We start from the raw sequence: 25,090 nt of genomic DNA on the forward strand, positions 1-25,090 counted from the left end.
AGGACCAGGCGGACGTGTAAGCTTGGGTAAGATGAAATTAAAAAGTGACCATATCTCCTCAAATCCGGGGTGCTCCTCATTTCCCGCACGATCATTCTGATACTGATCCGTATCGCATGTCTGACAAAAGAGTGTGTCTCGTTTTATGACATCCGAGGGCTTCCTCAAAAGCTTCCCTGCCGTTGCACAGCAAATTTTGCCTAGGTTGTCCAATAGCTCAGTTTTTTTAGATTCAGAAAGTTCATCATAGGATGTTCTTTTACACAGACAAATCAGCATTTCACACCTTAAGAAGTGTCCGTTGTCTACTCACTGGATAGAGGTGCGCAGATCTGCCATCGTTTTGCCACAGTCAGATTGAAGAATCGCTGATACATTCCCTACAAGCAGATGAAACAGGCCATGATTGGTAGATCCTATTGGTGGACCTGGAAGACAGAGCCGCTTCGATGGCCGGGCGTATTCATTCGGCTCTGCTTGGTGTAAAACTCCGGCTCTCTGAAATGCCGCGTCTGGCTCCTCATAAACATCCCCGGGTAACCCTTTGGGTGAGTACACTGTTAATGGCGGTGCTGTATCTAGAAGCTGGGTATGCAAGGTCTGCAGAGGACTCTGATCTGGTATTAGCTCGGTAACCCACCTGTGCTAGATATGAGGGGGGCGGAGGCTCACCCAGAGACACGAATCAAGGGACTGGAAGATGGAATCGCCGTCTTTGACTTCCGTCAACACTGGAAGCAGGGTTTCCCTCAATTGTTGCACTAGAGACTGAGAGGATTTTGCGGTTTCTGTCAAATCGCACAAGAAGCGACCTAGAATGACCTGGACAGAAGGAAGCTTCCCTATATTCTCAAGGGTCAAAAAACCACAAAGGCATTGGGACCAAGTAGATGTCAGGCTCATGTTTGAGAGCAATCCAGCCAAAGTCGAGTCTGGTACGCAGCATCGGTGCAAATATGTCAGATATTGCAAAGGAACAATTGCATCTTCCGATGTGAGTTGTGCTCCTTTTGTTTGCAACCACTCGATAATGACCTGTCTTAGTCGATGAAAACCATTCAACACCCACGAGAAGTTTTGGCGGAGGATGAAATCATGATGTTTTGCATGAGGTTGTATTTCGCCCCTCGGATTAAAAGAATCAAGCAATCGACAGGCCAAAGAAACTGTCTGCGCAAAGCCTCCAAGGTCCGTGTTTTTCTTGAATAATTCAGGGGAGAGACCTAGGTTTTGGGCGTCCTCAATAAGCGACCCATTTGCGGCAGGTATCGACAGCCCTCTGAGGCGTGCATCCCAAGGATTGCTCCGTTGAAATATTTCAAGGGAACATAAAATATCTAGCAAATGTTAGTTTGGCTCAGGGTTTTACATAGTCGGGGGCAAAGAACGGACCTGACGTGCAAGCACGTAGAAATGCAGCAACGGCATAGCTTGCAGGCAATGAACGGGGTTGCTTGAACTGGGAATAAGCTAGGCTCGTACAAAGAAGTTGGATCTTTTCTCGAACGGTTTCGGATGTCCAGGTCGTGGCGAGTCGGATCAATCGTAGGATTAGCCATGCGAATAGAGGAGCATGTATGTCCTCACCCAGGATGAAAGGGTCTGAGTTTTCCCATAAAGCTTGGGGGGCTTTCTCAATGCTGGTCTGGATAATATCTAAGCAGTCGAGGACTTGCCCTTCCCGATCTTGCTCTGATGTGTCCCCGTGCGGGCTGATCTCTAGGCCGGCCTTTAAGACAATGCATATGAGTTTGTTGACATCAGTGACATCTTCGTCAACACGTAGTTGACTTTGTATTTCACTAAGAAGTTCCCGGCGAAGCTGTGCAAACGTTTCCCGGGTTAGGTGTGTTTCATTTCCCTGGGTTGCGAGATGCGGTACGAAACGCGAAGCAAGGATCGACGAGGCAGGTTCAGCTCTCCAAGCGTTCCCAGACACGGCGGCCCGTTCATTCTCTCCCTCGGTTGCCATATGGGACACACATGTTCATAGGAACAGGTTTGAAAATTCAATTCTTCGTGTTTAAATAAGTTTCCGAGGCTGGGTTGTGTTCGTGTGGGTGTTTGAAGTGCGCAGATACGCGGAGAGAGTTGATATGTCAATTGACACCTGAGGCATCAACTATCCGGAGTACATGTAGTAATAATAGGAATAACATCGGAGCTTATGATCACTTGAATCACGGTTTATAATTCTATGAATTGGCTTTATAACTACCAAGTCAAGCAAATGAACCGTGGTAATTTTGTAGAGAGGTCTTCTACGTATATGGTGACTTGAATTGAGACCTGTATATATGTACAAATTGTTGAAGAAATTCGGAAAATTCGGGGGTAAAAAAAAAAAACAAAAAAAAAGTGAATATCGATACGTGCTATATATGATCCAACAGATCCAATAGAAATCCCAAGTATGTGACCATCGTATCATGTTAAATCGGGAACTGTGGCTCAGAGTTGGTCAACCTCATCTTGAAATTTCGGGTGCCACTGCACTACACTTTACTCTCTTCTAACTCCTTCACTTCCTCATAACTATGAGATACTTCACCAGTCATTGGATTCAGGTCAAATAAATCTAACATTTACAGATAAGAGGCATTTCTAATTGGCTATGGAGCTCAATGGTGACTCTGTTGTGGCGGAGGATTCGAGACATGGGCATTTCATGAAACAAGCCTTGTTGATGGTACAAAACTTCTTGATCCCGGGGAATCGAAACATGCTCATTCAGATACCAGGGTGAGAAGGCTCTTCAGTCAGGTGAAACTCCCGTTGGTTGTGTCCTGGTGCACAACGATCAAATTGTGGGGTCTGGCATGAACGACACAAACAGATCTATGAATGTGGGTGACTCTGAAAAATCTCAATGCATAGAAACCGCTAATATGCCCTAGGGAACGAAACATGCCGAGTTTATAGCGATTGCAGAGATGCTCCAAAGCTACCCTAGGTCAGCATTGCAAGCTACTGATCTCTACGTTACGGTTGAACCATGTGTGATGTGTGCTTCCGCGCTGAAGCAGTACCGTATTCGCAGTGTGTACTTTGGGTGCGCCAATGATCGATTTGGAGGTACTGGAGGTGTTCTTTCATTACACTCCGAGTCAGTATATCCCAAGAAACGCCGGCAACCGATCGTGCAAGGCTAATAATCAGCTACAGCTCCTCAATTGACCCATCATACCCTGTGTACGGTGGGCTGTTTAAGGAAGACGCAATCATGTTGCTCCGTCGTTTCTATATACAGGAGAACGAAAAAGGTAGGACCTAGGACACACAAACCCCAATCTCGATCACCTACTGATTACATCCCAGCTCCTAACCCCAGGCCGAAAAAGAATCGGGAGTTGAACACTAGATTCGAAGACGGGAACGAAGCAGCGCCACCAACCTGGTAGGCCGCAAGACTCCGATTCGGGATGTCTTCAAACCTCATTTACTACGCGATACCTTCAGGGCTGGATTACATTTGATTTTGATACGAATGGGGAATTATTAATTCCAAAGGGCATCTCCATATAGATATGAAAAGCGTGAAGGTTGATCAGAACGGGAATCTGTATTGTGAATATCAATTGCGCCCCCAAAAACACACACAAAATCGGATATGTGTACAAATCTGCAATACTGAACGGAAAGGCTGCCCATCATTCTTTTTTTTCCTTTCTAGTTGATGGTGTATATTCATGAAGAGCCAGTGCGCTCTGCCTCCAATTCCTGTTCGGCCTGCTGGTAGTATTTGGCAGTGTCCACGCCATGCTGATACAAAATGAATCAATATCATCCCGTCAAATTGCATTGAATGGTGGACTTACCTGATCATGGTTGACAAAGTTGAACCATGGGACGACATGGATGAAAAGTTCTGAGTACCGCGAGTTGCGGGCTGCCATGCCTTGTAGATAAGGCGACATTTGGGATTTACCATACAGAGGCTCGCCCTTCTTAACTTTGTCGACCATCTCACGAGTGTCCATTTCGACCTCTCTAGCATTCTCAGTGAAGCCATAAAAGCGCTCTGTGAAGGTGTGAGGTTAAGATGTCATCCACAAAAAGTGAGCGAGGGTTCAGGTGGAGGAATATGGCTTACGGCAGGATCGCTGATAGAGAACATGAAGACCACCAAGCAGACCAACAGCTGTCGCGAGTCGCATAACGGGAGCAAAACCACCACGGCCTACATGCGACGGACTTGCTCTCTCCATGATCCAGAACGAGATAGGAGCAGCCGAGGCCATGCCGCCAGCCACGGCCCAGTCGGAAGGCCGGGCATATCCGAAAACCCGTTTCAAATGCCTGAAAAAGATGTGAGCTTGTGACAAAATCTTAGAATCCGGGGTAAAGCGTACGGGTCGGAATCAATCAACTGTGGGATATGTTAGCAAGAGACGTACGCGAACGAGCAATCGGAGATGGCAAAATAGCAGCCCCGGGTCATAGATCAATCATACCGGGTAGTCAGTGCTAGCCCGCTTAGAGGGCACAATGGCTGCTTTGGTATCGGTCGCCATGTTGCTTGAAGTGTGGATGTGCAAGCATTCGAGGTTGAAGTTCTGGGAGTTGGAGGGAGAGGACGAAGCTAACCAAATATGGCTTAGCACAATTAAGGCGGACAAGAGGCCCGACAGCCAATCAGAGCGCAGGTAACAGACCACTCGCGTCACGCGTCAAGGCCGCATCTGATTGATTGGGATCCCAAGATAGTGGCTTCTCATACACGAAAGTTGAATTACTCCAATCTAGGTGCCACCTTCTTCTTCTTCTTCTTCTTCTTTTTTTCATTAACCCATCCACTTATCTGATCCTCTCAAATCGACACCTTGGTACAGTTGTACCTAAAACAGTATCTGCGCGCGATTGGAACTATGGCGAACGCGAACGTTTCAGAGCGCGGAAGCTCACCGACAGCGGGTGATTTGAATGATCTTTTTGATTATGACATTGGTTTGGATGAGATTATCCCAGATAACAATGCCCCCAATACCAACAGCACCAAGGCCTCTGGGACAGGGGATTCCGCACTTGGTTTGGGTCTTGATGAAGAAGTCAAAGTCGCAAAGAAACGACAACCTGTGGCCAAACTAGATGAGGGCCGGTGAGTCTCACGTGCTACCTTGCTTCTTGAATGAAATACCTCATTTTGTTTTGGGAGACAACCTGGAGCTATAACAATGCTGATGAATAGGCTAGTTTACTCTCACAACCGGGCATACCCAAACTGCGCCATACTGCCAGACAGAAGCTAAAATTCAAGGGGAAAGGACAAGAGGTTGGTTATATTGTCTATCCAACATACTCAAGGTATGCCTAGTGTAACTGACTTGGGTTTGTTATAGTTCAAGGACGCCGCACGCTTGCTCAACTTTTACCAGCTATGGCTTGATGATCTATTTCCACGCGCAAAATTCGCAGACGGTCTAGCAATGATTGAGAAACTGGGACACTCAAAACGCATTCAGTCCATGCGACGAGAATGGATAGACGAGGAGAAGCCGAGACTTTTCAATAGCTCCGGACCTACAAGAGAAGAGCTCGAAAATCGCGACTTCCTCAAGAACCCTGCAGATTCCAATCATAGCCCAGCCGCGTTTACTGAGGACCAGCAAGGGGCTGCGGACCAAGACCTGTTTATTCCAGACCCACACGAGAGCGCACGCCCTAGAATTAGCTACCCTGAGCCCGAGGATGATGATTTGGAGGATCTTCTCAGAGAACAGGATGAGCCCATGATTGATTTCACCCCCGACATGCGTGCCTCATCTTCAAGGGCACCAAACGACGATAATGACGACTATGATGCTGAATATGAAGCGATGAAGGAGCTTGGGATGTAGTTGTGAAGACATCTTACCATGTACAATAAATTTTAATGACAGCGATGGAATATGTTTAACGCTGATTGCTGCCAGACCATAAGTATGCATGGCTCAGCCAAGGATTAAACAACTGGACATCGAATGAGTCTATAAACGTAGAATTACTAGAAATGACACATTGGATCACATTGAAGAAAAGGAATTAATTTCAAATAGCATGCTAACTGAGCGGAATAACCGGAGATTGCAAAGCAACTCTTCATGTACTGCCCTGGAAACGAGACAACACGTAGAAGGCAGAAAAAGACACATTAGATGTTACAATGAAGGAAGGATAGGTCAATGGTATTGACCTCACACGCTGGCAGGCTCTGTGAACACAGAGAACTGACCGCCAGCACCCGCCCAGTTCAATTTCTTTCCACGAGTAGCAGTGTTGTCGATAACAGTAGCTACCTCGATGTCATCCTGTGTACCTTGTCCAGTTTGGTATGTAGCCGAGAAACCCCATGACCATGCACGGCCATCGGCATCGATAGCGAGAGAATGATCCGAGGCAGCCGCCACAACCTTGGCCTTGATGCCAGGGACGGGAGTTGGTGCGATCAGGATGCGGGGGCGATCACGCTCATCCTTGATGACGGCGTCATCGGAAAGTGTATCGATCTTCAGGCCGCTCTGGAAACCGTCGAGACGACCCCAAACCAAGCATTCACCATCACCAGCAATGGCAACCGAGTGATGAGCGCCACCGCAGATTTGGGAAATATCTCTGTTAGAAAGTGATTCGACAAGGGTGGGATGTACGATAGCAGCTTCGTCGTCACCGGCACCCTCGCGGAGGGCCGTTGCACCGAAGCTATTCAATCCCCAGGCATAGACGTTGCCAGTGGTGTGAACAGCAAATGAGTGGTACGAACCACTCCCGATGTGGACAATGTTCTTGGGAAGACCGAACTCTCGAGGCTGAAGACCATTCAACCTGTTGCGCTCCACGATCCGGCGACCGAGCTGATTCTGTTGTCCTGAGCCCCACGAGAAGACGCGACCTTGGTCGTTCAGGGCAAGAACGTGATTGGCTCCACAAGTCAGGTGTGTGATCTTCTTCAAAGACGAGATCAAAGTTGGGGTCGTTTGAACGTGAGAAGACGCGTCAAATCCGAGGATTCCATCGTTGCTCTAGAATGGTTGTTAGCAAAATAGACCGATCCAAAGTAGTCAGACCATCTTACTCTGAAAGTGCCCCAGCCATAGACCAGACCATCATCGGTCAGGGCAAAGCTTGCGCTATCGGCGGCGGCGACTTCAACGAAGACAGTGCCTTCGGGGAAAGCGGTGGCAGGGATAGCAGTGGGAATAGACTCCCGGGGGTTCAATCCGCTGTCTTCATCATCTGAATCGGAATCGCTGTCATTTTCAATGTCCTTGTATCCACCGTCCCATTCGGTTTCTCTTCCGAGCGCACCCTGGTCATTCACGCCCCAGGAGAATATTTTGTTGTCATGGGTTAGAGCCAGACAGTGCATGCCACCGACAGCAACCTGTACAACTCCGACCTCTTCGGCAGACAGAAGCTTGTTCAAACGTGGGCGCTTCACATCGATAACATTCTTGGCTGTGCCCAAACCTAGCTCACCAGAGCTACCCTCACCACAGACAAATACATTCAGCTTGGTCTTCGGGGCCTCATTGATGACAACTTTGGCCTTTGGCTTTGGCTGACGAGGTTGCGCGATACGAGATCTTTTGATTTCGCGAGGTTTCTCCTCATCCTCATCAGCTTTGCGCTTCTTCGTAGTAGAGGTCGACTTGGTAGATGTTGTCATTTTACTTGGCTTCTCAGTTGACTTGGTAGAGGTTGCAGTTGGCTTCTTGGTGGACTTCTTGGTGGACTTTGCGGCCGGCTTTGCATCTGGCTTTGGGGTTGACTTTGGAGCTGACTTTGGAGCTGACTTTGCAGGCTTCGTAGATTCTTTCAATGGCTGTTCGGTCTTCGTCACAAGAGCCTGTCTGGTGCTGGTACGTACTCGAGTACTTCTCTTTACCGTCTCCGCCGAAGCCTCGACCGACTTGGACGTGTTCTTCTTAGGGGGCATTTTGCCTTAAATTGAGCTATTAGAAATAGCAAAGAATGAGAAAGAACAGGGGGTGGGAATGTTTGAAGCTGAGATTGAAAGAACAAAAGGGAAAAGGTATGTAAAAGGGTAAAAAAAAAAAGACGCCAAGCCAAAACATAAGCCAAAACAATAGCACCTGGGCACATTCTCTCACCCAGCCACCTTTAATGGGCTGATTCATTTAAATCCATTGATGTTACGCGTTATTAGTTCCTTATTACGCGTGAATATGTTCTTAAATGATTTATTATTATTTCTATCTATAAATTGAATAGAACATCATTGAATGAAATTATGAAATTATGAAATTATCCCCTTTGGAATAGAAAAAAGACGTCAATGGGCTGTTTCTTCACGAATCTTGCCACACATAATCACATTTTGACCCAATGGCATCCATTTAACATCTCGAGGATTCAATGCAGCATTGGGTGTACCCTCCTGATCTTGTTTCGAGTCAGGGCTGACATTCACTCCACCGCGGCCAAGGTAGGTGGGCGCAACCGTCACAATAATCGAATCAATGAAGCTTGTATACTCTGGATTCAACAATTCACTCAGGACCGTACCACCACCCTCAATCATGACACTCTTAATGCCTTCGGATGCCAAGGCACGAAAGACGGCTTCCCAGCGTAATCGCCAGTGTTGATTGTATTCTACAATGCGGAGGAAATCTCCACCGTAGCCTTTGAGCATCACTAGTGTCTGGGGGTTGATTTGAGCCCCTGGAGATAACACAACCCATGGAGCTTTGCCTTTTCCTTCAACGGCAGTACGTAACATTCGGCATTCGGGATGAACAGGCCATCGGCCCATAGGATCAATGATCACTGGCCGTGGTTGCCACATTCTCCCCAGCCCTCCAAATCCACCGGCCCCTTCCAGACGGCAGTTCAGACCTGGATTATCGGCAAGAACAGTCCCTACTCCAACAAGAATGGCATCATGCCGGGAGCGAAGGTAATGGGTCATCAATTTGGCCTCCGGTCCAGACAATACCGTCTGCATCCCTGGTTGAAGAGAGATCTTGGAGTCCATTGACGATGCGTATGACAATGTAACATGGGGGAACTCCCGGCGCTCCGAGGGATTGGGAAGATAAGGATGTAAGAAGTCTAGCGAAAATTGAGGGAATGATAGTGTGTCCGGGGGCAAAGCTGACGAGATCAAAGTTGGTTTTGTTTGGGAGGACACCTCGTTGACACCATCGGTGCTTTGAGTTTTAACAATACCATGGCCCTTTTGATATTCGTAGCCCTCGTGGGCAACCAGATTCACCTCTGGATTTTGTATACGCCACTTGGCGGAGATGTTGCGGACGTCCGTCACCGTGAAGAACCGCCCTCCGGCCTCCCCAAGCTTGTCTGGTTCTTCTTGAAATTTGGTATAGATGGAAGAAGGGAGATATCCCTTCACAGATTCTTTGCGCGCGTACTCCATTAATCCCGAGTTCCGTTTCACTCGGTCGATGTAGTCAAGGTCATGTGAGTGGATGCTGCAACTTCCCGGCGTTCTCGCGATAGTGACGGTCGAATATGCGCCTTCGAACCGGACAACCTTGATTTGAAAGTTACAGATACCTCCCTCTCGGACTCGCTTTTTGCGAGGGCGCTTGCCCTCTGGTAAGGGGCGAGTTTCAGATGTGCGGTGTGTTGGACGTCGTAAACGGCACATGTAATAGTCGGTGGTGCAATGGCCCTCTTTGCTCGCATTTGATCTTTGTTTGACCCATACATTATCAATAAAAGGCCAGTATGTTTCAAACTCTTCGACACTGATTTCTATCGGGTCCTTGCACTCGAATAGGACTTTGCGGATGCGCGCTAGGTTCGGTGGATTGTTGAAAAGGCTGGGGGTAGCCTTTACACCTTGACTCGTTGGTGCGCTACTGTGAGTGTCTCCGGTAGTCGCACTGCGCTGTGTTGGCGTGTTCTCGTCACCGTGCAACGCTTGCTTATCAAGGGCACCGGATAGATTGATCGGGGTTGCGGTTTCAGGCTGGTCTTCGCCCATTGCGTCTCGTATATCACAGGCCCGTTCGATCTCTTGGTCTGTTTCCAAGACTTCTTTCGTCCGCACAGGAACTCCATTGTGCGGGGATCCTGCCTCGCTGTCAGAAGCCTCTAAGCTCGAGACAGACGCGTTGGAGGCATAGTCCATCCTGGGGAAGCGTGGGAGAATACAGGTATAGCTCTGTATTCCCAGCTATGGCGATGAAATGGCCATTTCTGTGGGGAGTAGCCCCAGATAGACACAGATATATACAGAGCCAAGTGTTGGAGAAGGAGCCTCGGGAAGAATTTAGTGGGGCGGAAGCATGATGGCCCGGACATGTCGACCATGTTCTGAGGTCCACGGGTATACCTAGGTAGTTATAGTTGGTTACTTACATAGATGTACATTTACTCCGCATGTAACTGGCTACATATATAGTACAAATGTATATCAAAATATCAAAATCCCAAAGCTACGACCTACCAGGGGAACATGAACCACAGATTGTAACTAGTTAGAAACCAAATAGAAATCATTAGAAAGATTGACCACTGCATTCTCTTCGATCATATTATCAGAGACAATGAAGCACAAAAAAGTATCTCAATATCTCGAAATCTCAAATCACATCTAATATGCCCCGATATCCGCCCCAGCACGAGCCAGAGTCTCATAGACTCGTGGCGGCAATTTGTACTTGACCATTCCCGAGAACACCATAAGATCCTTAGCCATGACAAGCAAAGTATCCGCCAATCCCTGGCGCACTTCACTGTCGTACATTCCGAAGGTACGCTTTTGGCGCTCATAGCCAATACATGTGATGCTCCACATGATGACAGGCCCGACATTGCGTGAGATGATGGGTGGTAAAGACGAGAAAGCTTGGGCTGTGCTTCGAATGTACGACACGGAGCCCTGTGCTTGCAAAGGGAGAATATTCAAAGCATTGATGGCCTGTTACGTTAATTAGTACTCCAATCATGAGAGAAAAGCGACAGGTTAGAGACACTTACATCAAGAGCTGGCGCCCATCTGCCGGCCTCAACCTGGGTCTTTGCTTCCATCATACGCAGCAACAACCCACAAGCATCACGGTTGACTTGTCGGATTTGTCCATAATACATTATGTCCGAATCGTAAAGACTGATCATGTTCTTGGCAAGCACGCCTGGATCATCCACGGCAGTCAAACTGAGGCTGCTTCCAGCTTCCACTGCCTCTGGCAGATCTTGATTTTGGTCGACCCTTGGGCGCAGGGGTTGCAGTTTCGGCATGGCACCGCCTAGCTCAACCGCGATCGCATCTGACAATGCACGGTTAATAATGTCAATGACACGGTCATAGTTCTCTGCCAAGTGGTACAGAAGCACGGCATCCGTGATCAATCCCTTATCATCCGCCACGGCAGCGGCTTGAACCGTAATAGTCTTCAAGAATTCTTGCTGGTCGACCAATTTGATCAAATCGAGACGTTGCTCAATAGCCCCCTTGAGGCGAGTACCGTCCGCCCGAATATCGCCAAGCAATTTGGCAAAGTCCCTGGTCTCTAAAATGAACTCTCGCAAGGCCTCGTGGCAGACTGATGCCTGGGACTTGCCCAGAGCACCTGGAAGATCTGCATTAAGGCAGATCAGTGTGAAGTAATCGATGGCAGCTTCAACAAATCCAGTGCGGAATTCTCGGGTGTATTGGGTCAAGAGATATCCGAAATTGATCTGGGGATATTGCTTGACTGTGAAGGAGACTGCGTAAAGCGAGAAAATTCAATGTTAGCAAGATCATAATATCATGGCAGAAGATAAGGCTTACGAATTTCTTCACCAGAAGTGTAAAAGTCGGACACGCGCAAAAGGCCATAATAGGACAGGGCGATGGCAAAATGAACGGCAGTGACTGGAGCATAGGTGCCGAGATAATGCACAGCCTGCTCAAACATTCCTCCCAATATCTGCAGCAGGAAGTAAGTTCCATAGCCACCGGGTCCTTCGTTGCCCTTGGTGAAGACCCGTTGGCCAATCTCCTGGATGTCGGTCTGAATATCCTCCAGGCCGAAGACGTCCCCTGCAACCTCTTCGGCACGATCGTCCTCTCTAGCAAGGCTAAATTGTAGCCACATCCAGTCCTCGACGGTCTGCTTCACGCCATCCAAGCGACGACGCGAGAGATCACAGCGACCAATGATCTTGTAACATGCCATTCGGTAAGGATCGACTGTATTCTCAGGTGCGTTCCGTGAGCGTTGCTGAAACTCGCCGTTGATCTTTTGCTGCAAGTCCCGGGGCAGTCTCCTGCTCTGTGCGTAGGTTGTCATGTAGGTCACAAATTTGTGATCTAAAGACCGGAACCCGCTGTCTCGACTCACATATTCAGCTGCCTCAGTCACGAAACCACATCGAAGAAGGTAGAAAATAAGAATCCAGCAGTAGTCTTGGTTCACCATTTGAAGCTCGGTGCCGTCGGGTGCCAGATCCTTCCTCGCGGCTTGAAGACGGATGTAGGCGCGAATCTTGTTGATCACGGTCGGAATTCCTCCCAATTGTGCTTCTCGGGGGTTTTTAGCAATGGCGGTTTCAACTTCATCGAAGAATGTGCTCTCAAGGAATCCCCTGGAGCCTTCGAGAATTTGCTTCTTAAGTTCGATTGCTTTGAGAGATTTGGAAGATTCTTCAAGGTAATCTTCGGCATACTGTCGCTCCTTCACTGCTCCGGGCTCCGATGGGTTCATGATGTTTGGCTTCTCGTGGACAATTCTTATCAAGGCTTGGTATGCATTGAAGAGTTGCCGAGGTACCTGAAAAATGATTAGCTGCACGAACATCCATGTCGCGGGAGGTTTTGAAACTTACATCACCACCGGCTTGTATTTCAACATAGGAAAACTCGTCGAGTACTGGATAGCATTTTCCTTGAAGCCTGGCGAGGTTCAACTGTTGAACCTTCTCGGCGTAGTGGCCCATCTTCTCCCTTTGGAATCTGAGATCAGGCGAGTGGGCCGCAGTTCCTTCATTTCGCTCTGCTGGGTCTTCAAATATTTGACGGCTTGCCAAGCCGGCCCCAGGTGTGCCAATCACCGACTTCTCGAGGCCGGAACGCCCGAATACGCTTCTGCGGGATGCGGCCGAGGGTCCGTTGACTGGGGCAGCTCCGGTTTGCTTAGACTGTCTTGCTGACCGTCCAAATGCACCCCTGGTGGTAGATTTTAACCCTCCAGCGCCAGTAGCGTCTTTCTGCGATAGCCCGAAGTGGTGGAATATTTTTTGACGTTGGTCTTCCCAATCCATGTCCACCTTCTCCTCTAGAAAAGCATCGAAGTCCCGCTGAGCTCTGGTGAGACCCTCTGCGATCATGACCTGTCGGCCACGTTGCTGGATATTCCGCAAAAATCTTTGATTGTCTGGGTCGAAGTGGTCCAGTTCCCTCGCCGGGGCTGCCAGAGATGCCTGGGGATCCATGGACTTGAGGTCGCGTAATGCTTGTCCCGGAGATATTCCAGAAGCTGCAAGAAGATAATGACTATTGATAATATGGCAAAGTTAGCCAAGGTCAATAACAAAACAAGTGTGACAAGGTGGTGGGGATAAGACTCACGCTTTGCTGTTCTTGCCGTTTGGGGTATCCTTTTGTCCCGCGGAGCCTAGCTCTCGCGCCTTCCTTCGAATATCATCCAGGCCTAATTGGAGACTAGGCACATCTTCGAAGTTGTTGTTTTGAATAACCGATGACAATGGTCTCTTTTTCCCACGCTCTAATAGGCTGTTGAAAAACGCAGGTTGTGTTGATTGACTGGCAGGTTGTCCCTGGGTCTGCTGGTTGCTAGCTTGTTGGGTCTGGCCCAAGGTCGGGGCTTGAGCAGGCTGTTGCTGGGCCTGAGATTGGCCTCCGAACAGAGACGATGTTTGCGCGCCTTGTGCGCCTGTGGCAGAAAAATTTGCGAAAGGGCTCGCCGTCGAATTGTTTGCGCCAAAGAGGCTGTTCGACTGTGGGGTTGCTGAGGCTCCAAGACCACCCCCTCCGAAGAGAGAACCAGTGTTGGAAGCCATGAAGTGCTGGTAGGTTCGAAAGCTTTGAAAAAAAAAGAAAAAGGAATGTACAGTACAGTTGCAGCGAAACTATTCTTCAAATTAGTTCACTTTGAGCTGGCGATCAAGTAAACAGATGCTGATCAAAGGGCAAGAAAACTGGATTGCGCACACCAAGAGCTCTGTAACGGCAAAGAATGACAGTGATTTTTCTCGAGCTTCGGATAGCAAAGAACGGAGCTCCAACAGAGCTCTGCCTTTATATCGATAAAAAATAGCCCGGCGATTAAGAGTCAATAAGTGTCAATAGACAATTGAACAGGCTGTTTGGAAAGCTCCGTCTAAACAATTCAACCCGGTATTCCGGATCATCTATTGACCGATTGACCGATGTCCTATTGTTCCTTTGTTTCTCAATGACCCGGAACCACTGTGTCTAATGAACCTCCCATTCAGTCCTTCAATCAATAATAGCGTTCAATAGATTGAGTCGCAAATATGCCTGTGTTTCAATCCAAAACCTTTCGTCGGGCAGCTACGGAATCATCATCCCTCGGTGAACGGCTCGGTGCATTTTACCGGGCGCGACTGGCTCGACACCCTTTCATTCTCTTCGGACTCCCATTTATGGCCGTTATTGTAGCTGGGTCGTTTGCATTGACGCCTGCTGCTGCTTTGCGATATGAGCGGTATGACCGCAAAGTCAAGCAGCTCAGTCAAGATGAAGCATTTGACCTCGGACTCAAGGGTCCTGACGGGGAAGAGGGAATTAAACGCAATCCGCGGAGGAGGATTGTAGGCGACGAAAAAGAGGAGTACTACGTATGTGTTGTTTAATTGATCCTGGTTTTCTTGCCTGAAATTTGAGCTGAATGCTGATTATTGTGCACGCTTACAGAGACTCATGGCCAAAGACCTCGACCAATGGGAGCAGAAGCGAGTAGAGCGATTCAAAGGTGAACCGGATGGAAGGCTGTAACACTTTGAATTCAAATATTACTCTGGCATCCTCGAACACGACAAAAACACGTTTTCCTCATGACCTCACCTAACGTATGAGCTCATCGCTAGGCTCCATTGCCGTACATTACTGTGTGGGGATAAAGGAGGAGATCGGGGAGGGGCATCCATTCAATTATCTGGCTGGCCTTCACATACAACGTATGCTCTGCACCAATATCCCTACTTAGGTAGGCATTTGAATTGGTCTCGCTCACTTTCTCAGCCTCTCGAAAGTTGTATACAATGTGCAATGTTTCCACTTCCCAGATCCTATGTGCTGAGCCATTGACTGTGAAATTGGGGAAAGATATCCACGGATATTTCTACCCCCTCTCGAGTCTGTCGCCTCCTCTTTTTGCTTGTCATATTGACGTGAAACCTGCATGAGTGGAACCAACTAACCGGGAACTGGGATGAAGTCACTGTTAATATTGACCTACAACATAAAGACAAGTCCATAATTCAATTCTGAATTCATTGATGTAAATATTGATCTATTGATCTATCGTATAAAACCTTCCAAGGTTGGAAGGGGAGATCCTCGTTCAATGCTTAGTCAGCCAGATATAGCCTCGGGGCCTAGCCGCTTGGAGACTTCTCTGTGTTTGACCACTATGTATGTACATATGTACGCTTGTAGATATATGCGTATACCGCGTATGAATTGTTTATTTTTAAGGATGCATGTACTATATTATATTCATCTATATTATAGCTATATAACCCTACGTATATATATACTATGATATTTATGTGGTAAATATAATATAAAATAAAATACCTACGTCAGAACTGATGTGAACCCGTGATCCCCCACACAACAACGTCATACCTTTTCTTCTCGAAGCCCCCAATTTTCTTCTTCACCTATTTTCCCTCAACACAGGGCTCCCAGGGCTAGTTCCGGGCGATTATTAATCATGCAATAACACATATGCCCTCTCTCTGTTTCCAGACCTATTCATCCCCCACTATTTGGCATTTTTCATTCCATTGGCCACTGGTTTTCTTCTCTGGCTGGACCCTGGTCTATTCGCTTCTTGTTGCCCCTCTTTGTCTCTCGCTACGTCAGTTGCGTATATCTTGAGGTCCTTCCTTCTGAAGTTTTACTTACCGCTTCCCTTCGACCCTATTATTTGAGAGATAACATTGTTTTCACCCTTGGGTATTGGATGCCATTTATGACCAGCGATTCTGCCACCGTCCTAGGTCTTCGAAGACCCCGATATCTTGGTTTGAGAGCTTGGAAGCACTTGTCAGTCTGAACATCTTGCGAGGCCGCTTGTAATTATCTGATACACAACTGCGGGTGTCATTGTCAGGGAAGTCTTGAGCTGACCGTGACTCGACAGACCAGGAACAGGAGTCGTGGAAGCCTGCCTGCCATGACAGGCCCAGGACGCTCACCCTCCTCACCTTGGGTACAAAGTGCTCAAGGTGGTCATCATGACAGTGCTGTCACACAGTCCTTTCAGTCTACCATGTCCCCATCAACCACGGGCATGATGTCGAGCGCGGCTTTTACAGAAAGATCAAGTCCTAATTATTTTGGCATGGCTGTGCAAAACCCAAACAATCAACAGACTTCCAACCCAGGGCTATCCATGCAAAAGAACTGGGGCACATTACCCCATCCACAACCTCTGCCAAGTCCAAAATTACCAGTTTTTTCCCAAGAATCAGTATCAGCGGGATTGAAGAATCTATTAAAAACCGAGCCTGAAACCAACCGCATACGCCGAGAATCCGCATTGCATGGATCTTCCTCTTCCCAGACGAATTTGTACTCAAAGCCATCGCCTTCACATCCGCTGGGAAATTTCTCATTCACGCAGCCCAGCGAACTGAGGCTTCCAGCCGGCAAGAACTTAGCGCCCACTCCACAAGGTATGACATGGCCACTCTAGGATTTATTCTATTTTTTCTTTCATTCTGTCTTTGATCCTATAAATTCCTCATGCGTTCCACTATCTATCTCCCACAAAATATATAAGATGCTAATATTGCTTCTTCAGGAGCCACTTCCGCTTCATTTCCCTGGGTATCAGCCGAACGCTGCGCCGAACTTCTTGAATCATCACAGTCCAACACCATGCTATTTGATGTTCGCCCATTTGCTCATTTCAGACAGGCCAATATCAAAGGATCACTCAATTTATGCATCCCCACTACCCTACTTAAGCGTCGATCATTTGACACCCAGAAATTAGAGGGTACGTTCACGGACGACGCCGACAAACAGAATTTCGCTCGTTGGAGAAAGTGTGATGTGATCATTGTCTACGATTCTGCCGCAGCAGATTTGAAGGATGCAGCACCTCTTCTGAACCTTCTCAATAAATTCCAGGCCGAAGACTGGAAGGGAGATGGATTGATCTTACAAAACGGATTTCGAGGTTTCTCGAATCGATTTCCACATTTGATTCAGCAACCACAAACGCAGACGACCGGACCATCCTCTAAACGTCCCTCTCCTATGAGAATCGATCTGCAATCTGTTGCTCCTGTCGTGGGGGGTTGCGCCCTACCAGAATCATCCTCTGCCGTCAATCCATTCTTTGGAAATATTCGACAGAACATGGATCTCCTCGGAGGCGTGGGACAAATTCCTCTAAAACAGCCCCATCAATTGACCGAAGCGAAGCGACTTCAACTCCCTTCCTGGTTGCGAGGGGCTTCTGATATCAAGGACCAAGGGCATATTGTCTCGAACAAGTTCCTGGCATTGGAGAAAACAGAATTGGAGCGCATGAAACAGGCTTTGACATATGAAGGGCCTTCGGCTGACACCAATGCTAGCGCCAAGAAATATCGCGTTGCGGGGATAGAAAAAGGCACGAAGAATCGTTACAATGATATTTACCCATTCGATCATTCCCGCGTCCGACTCGAGGGAATCCCGTCTGGGGCCTGTGATTATGTGAATGCGAATCATATCTCCGCCGAGCTTACCAATCGGAAATACATTGCCACTCAGGCTCCCGTTCCTGATACATTTGATGTGAGTGAATCTCCCTCGTAATGCTTATTGTTATGTTACTCACAATAGGCAGGACTTTTGGCGTGTGGTGTGGGAGCAAGACGTTAGACTTCTCGTTTCTCTCACGGCAGAGGTTGAGCGAGGACAGGTAAAATGTCACCGATACTGGGAGTCTGGAAAATATGGACCATTCGAGGTTAAGGCCTATTCGGAAAAGCACATCTATATCGAATCCAAGGGCGGACCTATCGATCCCACGGTTGGAAGTCCTAAGGCATCGACCGAACGAACTGATGGCACAAATGAAAATCCTGTCATCACCGTGCGAAACTTCAGTATCTGCCATACGTCATTCCCCTTCGAGCCGCTTCGGGATATCACCCAGCTCCAATATCCCTACTGGCCTGATTTCGGGACAACGTCACAGCCTACTCATCTTCTCCATCTGATTGAACAATGTAACAAGGTTATTCGTGCCACCGGCAACTCCAGCTTTAGTAGCCAGCAAGCAGAACCAAAGGGCCAGCGGCCAGTGCTAGTGCATTGCAGTGCGGGCTGTGGGCGTACGGGGACCTTCTGCACTGTCGATAGTGTCTTGGATATGTTGAAACGGCAACGTGCGCAGGCTGCCGGTGGTGGAGGCCTGGATCAAAACCCTATCGAATCTTCCGAGTGGATGGGGGATTTCGATCTTGACCTGATTGCAAAGACGGTTGAAGATTTCCGGAGACAAAGACCGAGCATGGTACAGAACCTGAGTCAATATGCACTCTGCTATGAGAGCGTGCTCGAATGGCTCGCTTCTGAGATGAATTAAAACAAATCTCCGGACTAGGCTCTTCTTCCTTTTCTTTTCTTTTCTCTTGCTATGATGACGAACCTGGGATACCCCTTTCTGGCCTTGTATTATTCTCAGGGCCATGGTTTTCTTTTGATCTATGTACAATGTCATACAGCTAGTGGTTTTGCATTTTATGGTGTTTCGGTTTGCTTTGGGGATAGGGAAAAAAATGGACACAGCTAATTTTCTCGGGTGTTATTGCGTAGACTTGTAAGAGACAATGGTAGCATCCTGGCCTCATGAGATTCAAAGAATTGCTCTATCTCAGTTATAGCCCATGACTTTGGAGAAGGCTCATAACCGCAGCTGCGCCTTTGCTATTGAGCAGCCAAGCTCATAACTTTCACCACACTCTGAGCAACAGGAGTTTAGTAAAACTTCGGATCTTCCGAGCTCCTCGTCGAATTCGTTACATAATATTGTCACGCCCCCGGCTCTTGACGGGCTGTTTGCATTGTCCACTATAACCGATATTCAGGAACATTACTCCGCGATCAGTAATCGCAACTAGCTCGTCTTCCTTTTCGGTGAAATGCAACTGAGAGCAAACCGCCTCTAACTGGAGGATGACTGGTCGCAACTCGACGGCACCTGTAGAGGATTCCCATGACGGTGGATAAAAGCCGGTGTCATTGTCTTCGATCAATTCCGACGGATTCAGTGCCCAGACGTAGAGGGTTTTCCAGTTAGCGACAGCAACACGAGTTCCGCGACGTGAAGTTGCCACCGGGGATCCATGTGAAGTGGTTACTTCCCGGAATCCACCAAGCTGCGCCATGATCTGCCAGCTGTCGAAACGCCTTCCGCGGTCAAGATTCAAAACATGGGTACACCGCGGACCAGTATATGACTCAGACTTCAGGAGGCATGCCACAGTCCATTTTTCAACGCGATGGGTGGCAATGCCGAACGCGAGGTACTGCCAATGACACTGTTCTCCTTGGTTTATATTGCCGAGCTTATGGGTACCGAAGAATGGTATTCCAATTGAGAATTGAAGCGACAGGAAAGGCGAAAACTGCACGGTGCATGCATTCTTATGAACATGCGGCTTGGGCTCACCTGGAGGGCGAGGGAGGCGATCAAGTCTCTGAAAGGAACCGTAGATGTTTTGAGCTCGGTAGTGGTAGAGCAACTGAAAGCCTCGATCATTAAATGCTAACTTCGTCGCGGGGCCTATTCTCCGAGAAGAATGGACATCTAGGTCTTGATCGTTGGAGCTTGTCAAAATGTAAGCCTCAAAAGTGGCATCTAGAGATGTCAGAAACCAATTCCAGTACTGGAAGAATGATGAAACGAACGAATAATTTTACAGGGATTGTCTCCCTTGCCTTCTTCCGCAACACCTTCGCTCGAATCATCTTCGTCTTCGTCTTCGTCTTCGTCATCGTAGAGCTGGGTATAAAGAACGACGTCGTGATCAAAGGGGTCGAGCATGTTTTGCCATGATATTGCAAATTTGCCGTTGGCAACGGACAAAGCCAGTGGCCTATAGTCTCCGTATTCGGGAAAGTCATACATTCGAATGGTGTTTGCCCGGGGATTCAAGTGATGGTAGGCCAGGTGAATACTCCCGTTGAGGCGAGACTCTAGGGCGTGTTTAACAAATGGATGGTCTGTATCCAGCTTTTGATCTAGGAACGGTTTGAATCGGTGCAGTACGTAGACTCCGTGGTTTCCATCAAAGGCAGTTTGGATGATCTCGACCTTCCCGATATCCTGTCCTGGGGATTTCAATTGGACTTCAGTTCGATCCCCATCACCCATGTCAACCAAATGGACAGTACTGTGGCCCTTGAAGACAAGCAGTGCTCGAATCCCATCTTCGAATGCCTCAATCGTCGATGCATGGTAGTCAATCACTCGAGTTTGATACTCATAGGTGGGGTTGGCGTAATGTTCTGCGCCATCTAATTGTTCATAAGACCGCCTCATTAACTCGTCAAACAGATGCTTAGTCTGATGAGCATCAATGCCGTCGTTCCAACCAGGAGTATTATGTAGCTGGTGAATGATGACTTCTCGGCTGCTGGAAGCGATCTCATGAAGCCTGCGGCTTGAAAAGGCTGCCTGGAAGTAGGCCGATGTGTCACAGTTCCGAAGAACTAGCTGTATCAGCTCTGTGGGAAGTTGAAGTAGCATATTTGATGTGAAAATCTATGCCAGAATTAATATGGGGGCTTCGCATAGAATTATAGAACTTTGTGAAGGCTAGCACAGTGCACAGACTTTTTGCTGCCTCGTGGGTCTAGGTAGCAGCGCTGATTTTTGTGATGGACTAGGCAGAAAGAGAGAAAGTGGTTAGGAGGGGGAAGACAAGAAAGACAAGAAAAACAACACAATCGAATATTTCAAGGTATCATCAGCAATTTCAGCTTTGGCACTGTTTTTACCTGAAGTTCATACTTCTGCCCAAGGTGATGATTTGTCGTTGCTCTCCGCCTTGTTCGCTATACCAAGGTACTAGTGGTATATATATATATACATTCCTACAGGTACGCCAACTACGGATGGTATATACAAAGAATATATACCAATTCCTAGACTTGGTTTATTCCAGCCAAAAGTGGTCTTTGTAAAACAGACTCGTAGCCGGATAGGTTGCCTTGGATGGACTTCTAGCTGGCATTGTATGTCCACGCAAATACACCAGGCATATTCAAGAGAGAGTCATGGAACACAGAGCATATTTCCAACAAAGTATTATTTCGATATAGGTAATGTGATGAAAAGTCGAAGATCAATGTCATTCTCCGCCACCTCCGGACATGCTGATGAAAGTGATGATCAGAAGAACCCACCAGTACCTAAATTTTCAATTAGCACACGAAATAAATGACACACGCCCATCTGCAACCTACTTTTGGAAAAGAGACTTTTCTTCGGGTTGCTCTGGGTTTTGACCATCCGGCCCGACAACCACTGGCCTGTTCAGGTGAGGCTGCGTCCCGGATTCATTTGAGACGAGATCAATTCGAGGGCCAGATGTTGAGCCCTGAGCATTGGTAGACGATGCAGACAGGGAGACAGTGTAGACTTCGTTGGTTGGACCGAGGTGAAGGCGAAGTGTTGGTTGCTCACTAGCCGTTAAAGAGGACAATGACACGAGACTGCCAACCCATTGCTTTTTATTTGTGGGGGTTGAAGTATAGAGACCAACGCGCACCAGATTATCGCTCTGGTCATCATTTGGGGGGTTATATGAGATCACGTCCGATTTCAATGAAGCTGGGTCGTAGGAGATGCGCGCGAGGACAGACGGCTGTGGCGATCCCAAGGGCCAATATAGGATGTCGGTCGAGAGGGAGGCATTTGTGACAGAGATTAGGAGCGATACAGCACCGAAAATGGTGGATAGGAACCGCATGGCGATGGAGAATTCCAAGGTTATAGTCACGAGGAGACTAAGCTGAGATGTCAACCTTTTTGGAGAGGAAAGTTGGTCTGAGCTCCCGAGGTCCCCCACGATTACATACATAATACATACATTACGGGGGTATGTATGTAACTTACAGTTATTATACTTACATATGATACTTGGGTGAATTGGATAAACCATATAATATATATTATATATATAGCATCTATAACATCTATAACATCTATAACATCTATAACATCTATAACATAGAAAACGAGTATACATCATCTATATACTTTGTACTTATGGAAGTACTTGTAAGGTACGTAAGAGGTACATCCACTTCTACCCAAAATTGGGCGGCATACCAAGTATCAATCAAGTACTCTCAAAGTACCTCGAAGGTACCGGCTAGCACTGCTCCGTCAGGGCTGGGGCAAATTAAATGCTGTCATACTTTGTACCTGATTCTCTTCTACACACACTTCACTTTCAATTCTCTTAATTCAATACATCTGCCCTTCAAGCTCAATATATATACAGATATTAACAGCAAGTCTACTTCGACCAGCCTGTATTGTGTGTTTTGTGACTCGCTAATCTATGATCAGTAGCAATCTATAGCTCCACAACTATCAATTCAAAAGTAAAGAGCTCCCCCAACGGCAACATGGCCTCACTGCCCTACCATCGTGCCTCCCATCAGAGCTCCCGGAAAGCATCCAGTGACCCTCGGGAGGATTTGGCAGTTCATGTTGACCACTATATTGGCATTGATGTCGGAACTGGCAGTGCCCGTGCCTGTATCATTGACGCTAAAGGTGATATTGTGGGGTTGGCCTCGGAAAATATTGGTCTTTGGCAACCAGAGCACGGTTACTATGTAGGTAAATCTGCAAGCGATTTGTGTGCCAAATCAGTCTTACCTAGCCTCTAGGAACAATCTTCCTCTGACATCTGGCATTGCATTTGTGTCGCCGTTCAACGCGCTATCAGCCAGCACAATGTTAACCCTGACACGGTTCGAGGTATCGGGTTTGATGCCACCTGCTCCTTGTCAGTTTTCTCCAATGACACCGACGAGCCGATCTCTGTAACGGGTCCGAACTTCGATTCGGACCGCAACGTGATCTTGTGGCTCGATCACCGTCCAGTCGAGGAAGCCGCACAGATCAATGCTACCAACCACAACCTGCTCCGTTATGTCGGCGGAAAGATGTCTATTGAGATGGAGATCCCGAAGGTTCTTTGGCTCAAGAATCACATGCCCAAGGAGCTCTTTGACAAATGCAAGTTCTATGATCTGGCGGATGCCCTTACGCACATTGCTACGGGAAATGAAAAGCGAAGTTTCTGCAGTGTGGTCTGCAAGCAAGGATATGTGCCTGTTGGTGTCGATGGGAGCGTCAAAGGATGGCAAAAAGACTTTTTGCAGGACATCGGTCTGGGTGACCTGACCGAAGATAACTTCAAGCGCATGGGCGGAGTCGACGGGGTGGTGAGCCTTTCCCCAATTGACAATGACGCAGTTGACTGACCTTTGTTACCGCACAGAATGGTAATTATTTGAGTGCCGGTGAATTGGTTGGGACTCTCTGCGACAAGGCTGCCGCCGAACTAGGCCTGCCGGTTGGTATTGCCATTGGCAGTGGTGTGATCGACGCCTACGCTGGCTGGATCGGTACCGTCGGATCCAAGGTCGATCTGGACGCAGGTCAAACTAGCGCAGATGTTCCCGGACTTGATAGATCAGAGGCCTTCTCTCGCCTTGCGGCTGTCGCAGGAACCTCGACATGTCACCTTGCCATGTCACCAGACCCGGTTTTTGTTGATGGTGTCTGGGGTCCCTATCGGGATACCATCCTCCCCGGATACTGGATGGCCGAGGGCGGGCAATCTGCGACGGGGGAATTGCTCAAGCATGTAATTGAGACTCACCCAGCATTCAACCAGGCTACTTCAATTGCCGAATCATCCCATGCCAACATCTACGAATATCTGAACGAGCATCTCAAAGAGATGGCACATGGCCAAGGAGCCCCATCTATATCTTATCTCGGACGCCACTTTTTTTTCTATGGTGATCTATGGGGCAACCGCTCTCCCATTGCCGATCCCAACATGACTGGATCCATCTTTGGCCTAACTAGCGACAAATCTGTGGATGGTCTTGCCATTTACTACTACGCCACCATGGAGTTCATTGCGCTACAAACTAAGCAGATTGTAGAGACAATGAACAAGGCAGGCCACCGCATCACCTCGGTGTTTATGTCAGGCTCACAATGCCAGAATGACATCCTGGTCAACCTCGTTGCATCTGCCTGCGACATGCCTGTGCTGATTCCTCGATACATTCATGCTGCGGTATGCCACGGTGCTGCTATGCTCGGCGCCAAGGCTGCCAGCGCTGATTCACAGGGCAAAACCGAAGATCTATGGAATATCATGGATCGGATGAGCAAGCCTGGCAAAAAGGTGTTGCCGACAGAAGATAACAACGAGAAAGCCTTGCTCAGTGTTAAATATGAGGTCTTTTTGGAACAGTGCTTCAAGCAACAGAAATACCGTGGGATGGTGGATGACGCCGTGGGGGCCTGGAAGTCCAAGTCTACCTAATTTCACATGACGATCACGACGATATCCCTTTTCTTCAATCACCCAAAAAGAGGACATGGGTACTGGAACGTTGGTCACGATCTACATATTATCTTGTTCGAGCATATTTGGCATCAGTCATTACCGCATAATAAAAAGCACGAGGAATGAAGCTCAGATAACGATAGCAAAATCATAATTATTGCAAGATCATGCCTAATTCACTGAGCGTAGAGCCCGGGTCATCAGGAAAGCCAAGAACATAAGTCACACTGTAAACATCAACCATATGAACAAAATTCCGAAAAACAAAACAAGCTCGCTATGCAACATTAATTCAGACAAGTCAATA

General features: G+C 47.9%; 12 protein-coding genes across 12 annotated transcripts; 5 read left to right on the forward strand and 7 right to left on the reverse strand.

The window, feature by feature from the left end:
* Positions 1–1,357: 1,357 nt before the first annotated feature.
* Positions 1,358–1,972, reverse strand: PEX2_052350 (uncharacterized protein; the record flags this gene model as incomplete). The annotated part of the gene is made up of 1 exon (XM_016742509.1): positions 1,358–1,972. One exon carries the CDS (start codon positions 1,970–1,972, stop codon positions 1,358–1,360), a length of 615 nt encoding a protein of 204 aa, XP_016601020.1.
* A 642-nt stretch (positions 1,973–2,614) lies between these two features.
* PEX2_052360 (nucleoside deaminase) lies at positions 2,615–3,401 on the forward strand (the record flags this gene model as incomplete). Its single annotated transcript, XM_016742510.1, has 5 exons — positions 2,615–2,689; positions 2,742–2,846; positions 2,898–3,106; positions 3,166–3,263; positions 3,319–3,401. The coding sequence occupies 5 exons, from the start codon at positions 2,615–2,617 to the stop codon at positions 3,399–3,401; spliced, it is 570 nt and encodes a 189-aa protein (XP_016601021.1).
* Positions 3,402–3,687: 286 nt separating this feature from the next.
* Positions 3,688–4,514, reverse strand: PEX2_052370 (putative NADH-ubiquinone oxidoreductase 21 kDa subunit; the record flags this gene model as incomplete). Its single annotated transcript, XM_016742511.1, has 5 exons — positions 3,688–3,762; positions 3,819–4,021; positions 4,094–4,299; positions 4,353–4,369; positions 4,455–4,514. 5 exons carry the CDS (start codon positions 4,512–4,514, stop codon positions 3,688–3,690), a joined length of 561 nt encoding a protein of 186 aa, XP_016601022.1.
* A 354-nt stretch (positions 4,515–4,868) lies between these two features.
* Positions 4,869–5,837, forward strand: PEX2_052380 (Chromosome segregation in meiosis protein 3; the record flags this gene model as incomplete). The annotated part of the gene is made up of 3 exons (XM_016742512.1): positions 4,869–5,098; positions 5,194–5,272; positions 5,340–5,837. The coding sequence occupies 3 exons, from the start codon at positions 4,869–4,871 to the stop codon at positions 5,835–5,837; spliced, it is 807 nt and encodes a 268-aa protein (XP_016601023.1).
* A 336-nt stretch (positions 5,838–6,173) lies between these two features.
* On the reverse strand, positions 6,174–7,915 carry PEX2_052390 (RCC1 domain-containing protein; the record flags this gene model as incomplete). The annotated part of the gene is made up of 2 exons (XM_016742513.1): positions 6,174–6,998; positions 7,052–7,915. The coding sequence occupies 2 exons, from the start codon at positions 7,913–7,915 to the stop codon at positions 6,174–6,176; spliced, it is 1,689 nt and encodes a 562-aa protein (XP_016601024.1).
* Positions 7,916–8,272: 357 nt separating this feature from the next.
* On the reverse strand, positions 8,273–10,099 carry PEX2_052400 (RibD family protein; the record flags this gene model as incomplete). The annotated part of the gene is made up of 1 exon (XM_016742514.1): positions 8,273–10,099. One exon carries the CDS (start codon positions 10,097–10,099, stop codon positions 8,273–8,275), a length of 1,827 nt encoding a protein of 608 aa, XP_016601025.1.
* A 465-nt stretch (positions 10,100–10,564) lies between these two features.
* Positions 10,565–13,977, reverse strand: nic96 (linker nucleoporin NIC96; the record flags this gene model as incomplete). The annotated part of the gene is made up of 5 exons (XM_016742515.1): positions 10,565–10,891; positions 10,951–11,681; positions 11,747–12,728; positions 12,784–13,450; positions 13,526–13,977. 5 exons carry the CDS (start codon positions 13,975–13,977, stop codon positions 10,565–10,567), a joined length of 3,159 nt encoding a protein of 1,052 aa, XP_016601026.1.
* A 477-nt stretch (positions 13,978–14,454) lies between these two features.
* PEX2_052420 (cytochrome c oxidase assembly protein COX16) lies at positions 14,455–14,935 on the forward strand (the record flags this gene model as incomplete). Its single annotated transcript, XM_016742516.1, has 2 exons — positions 14,455–14,778; positions 14,855–14,935. 2 exons carry the CDS (start codon positions 14,455–14,457, stop codon positions 14,933–14,935), a joined length of 405 nt encoding a protein of 134 aa, XP_016601027.1.
* Positions 14,936–17,050: 2,115 nt separating this feature from the next.
* On the forward strand, positions 17,051–18,755 carry ptpA (uncharacterized protein; the record flags this gene model as incomplete). The annotated part of the gene is made up of 2 exons (XM_016742517.1): positions 17,051–17,959; positions 18,012–18,755. The coding sequence occupies 2 exons, from the start codon at positions 17,051–17,053 to the stop codon at positions 18,753–18,755; spliced, it is 1,653 nt and encodes a 550-aa protein (XP_016601028.1).
* Positions 18,756–19,188: 433 nt separating this feature from the next.
* PEX2_052440 (F-box domain protein) lies at positions 19,189–20,921 on the reverse strand (the record flags this gene model as incomplete). Its single annotated transcript, XM_016742518.1, has 2 exons — positions 19,189–20,030; positions 20,093–20,921. 2 exons carry the CDS (start codon positions 20,919–20,921, stop codon positions 19,189–19,191), a joined length of 1,671 nt encoding a protein of 556 aa, XP_016601029.1.
* Positions 20,922–21,525: 604 nt separating this feature from the next.
* Positions 21,526–22,146, reverse strand: PEX2_052450 (uncharacterized protein; the record flags this gene model as incomplete). The annotated part of the gene is made up of 2 exons (XM_016742519.1): positions 21,526–21,586; positions 21,641–22,146. The coding sequence occupies 2 exons, from the start codon at positions 22,144–22,146 to the stop codon at positions 21,526–21,528; spliced, it is 567 nt and encodes a 188-aa protein (XP_016601030.1).
* A 664-nt stretch (positions 22,147–22,810) lies between these two features.
* PEX2_052460 (FGGY-family carbohydrate kinase) lies at positions 22,811–24,759 on the forward strand (the record flags this gene model as incomplete). Its single annotated transcript, XM_016742520.1, has 3 exons — positions 22,811–23,023; positions 23,078–23,638; positions 23,695–24,759. 3 exons carry the CDS (start codon positions 22,811–22,813, stop codon positions 24,757–24,759), a joined length of 1,839 nt encoding a protein of 612 aa, XP_016601031.1.
* Positions 24,760–25,090: the final 331 nt, after the last annotated feature.

The sequence above is a fragment of the Penicillium expansum genome (assembly GCF_000769745.1).
Source record: "Penicillium expansum strain MD-8 chromosome Unknown contig172, whole genome shotgun sequence".
Taxonomy (NCBI): Eukaryota; Fungi; Ascomycota; class Eurotiomycetes; order Eurotiales; family Aspergillaceae; genus Penicillium; species Penicillium expansum.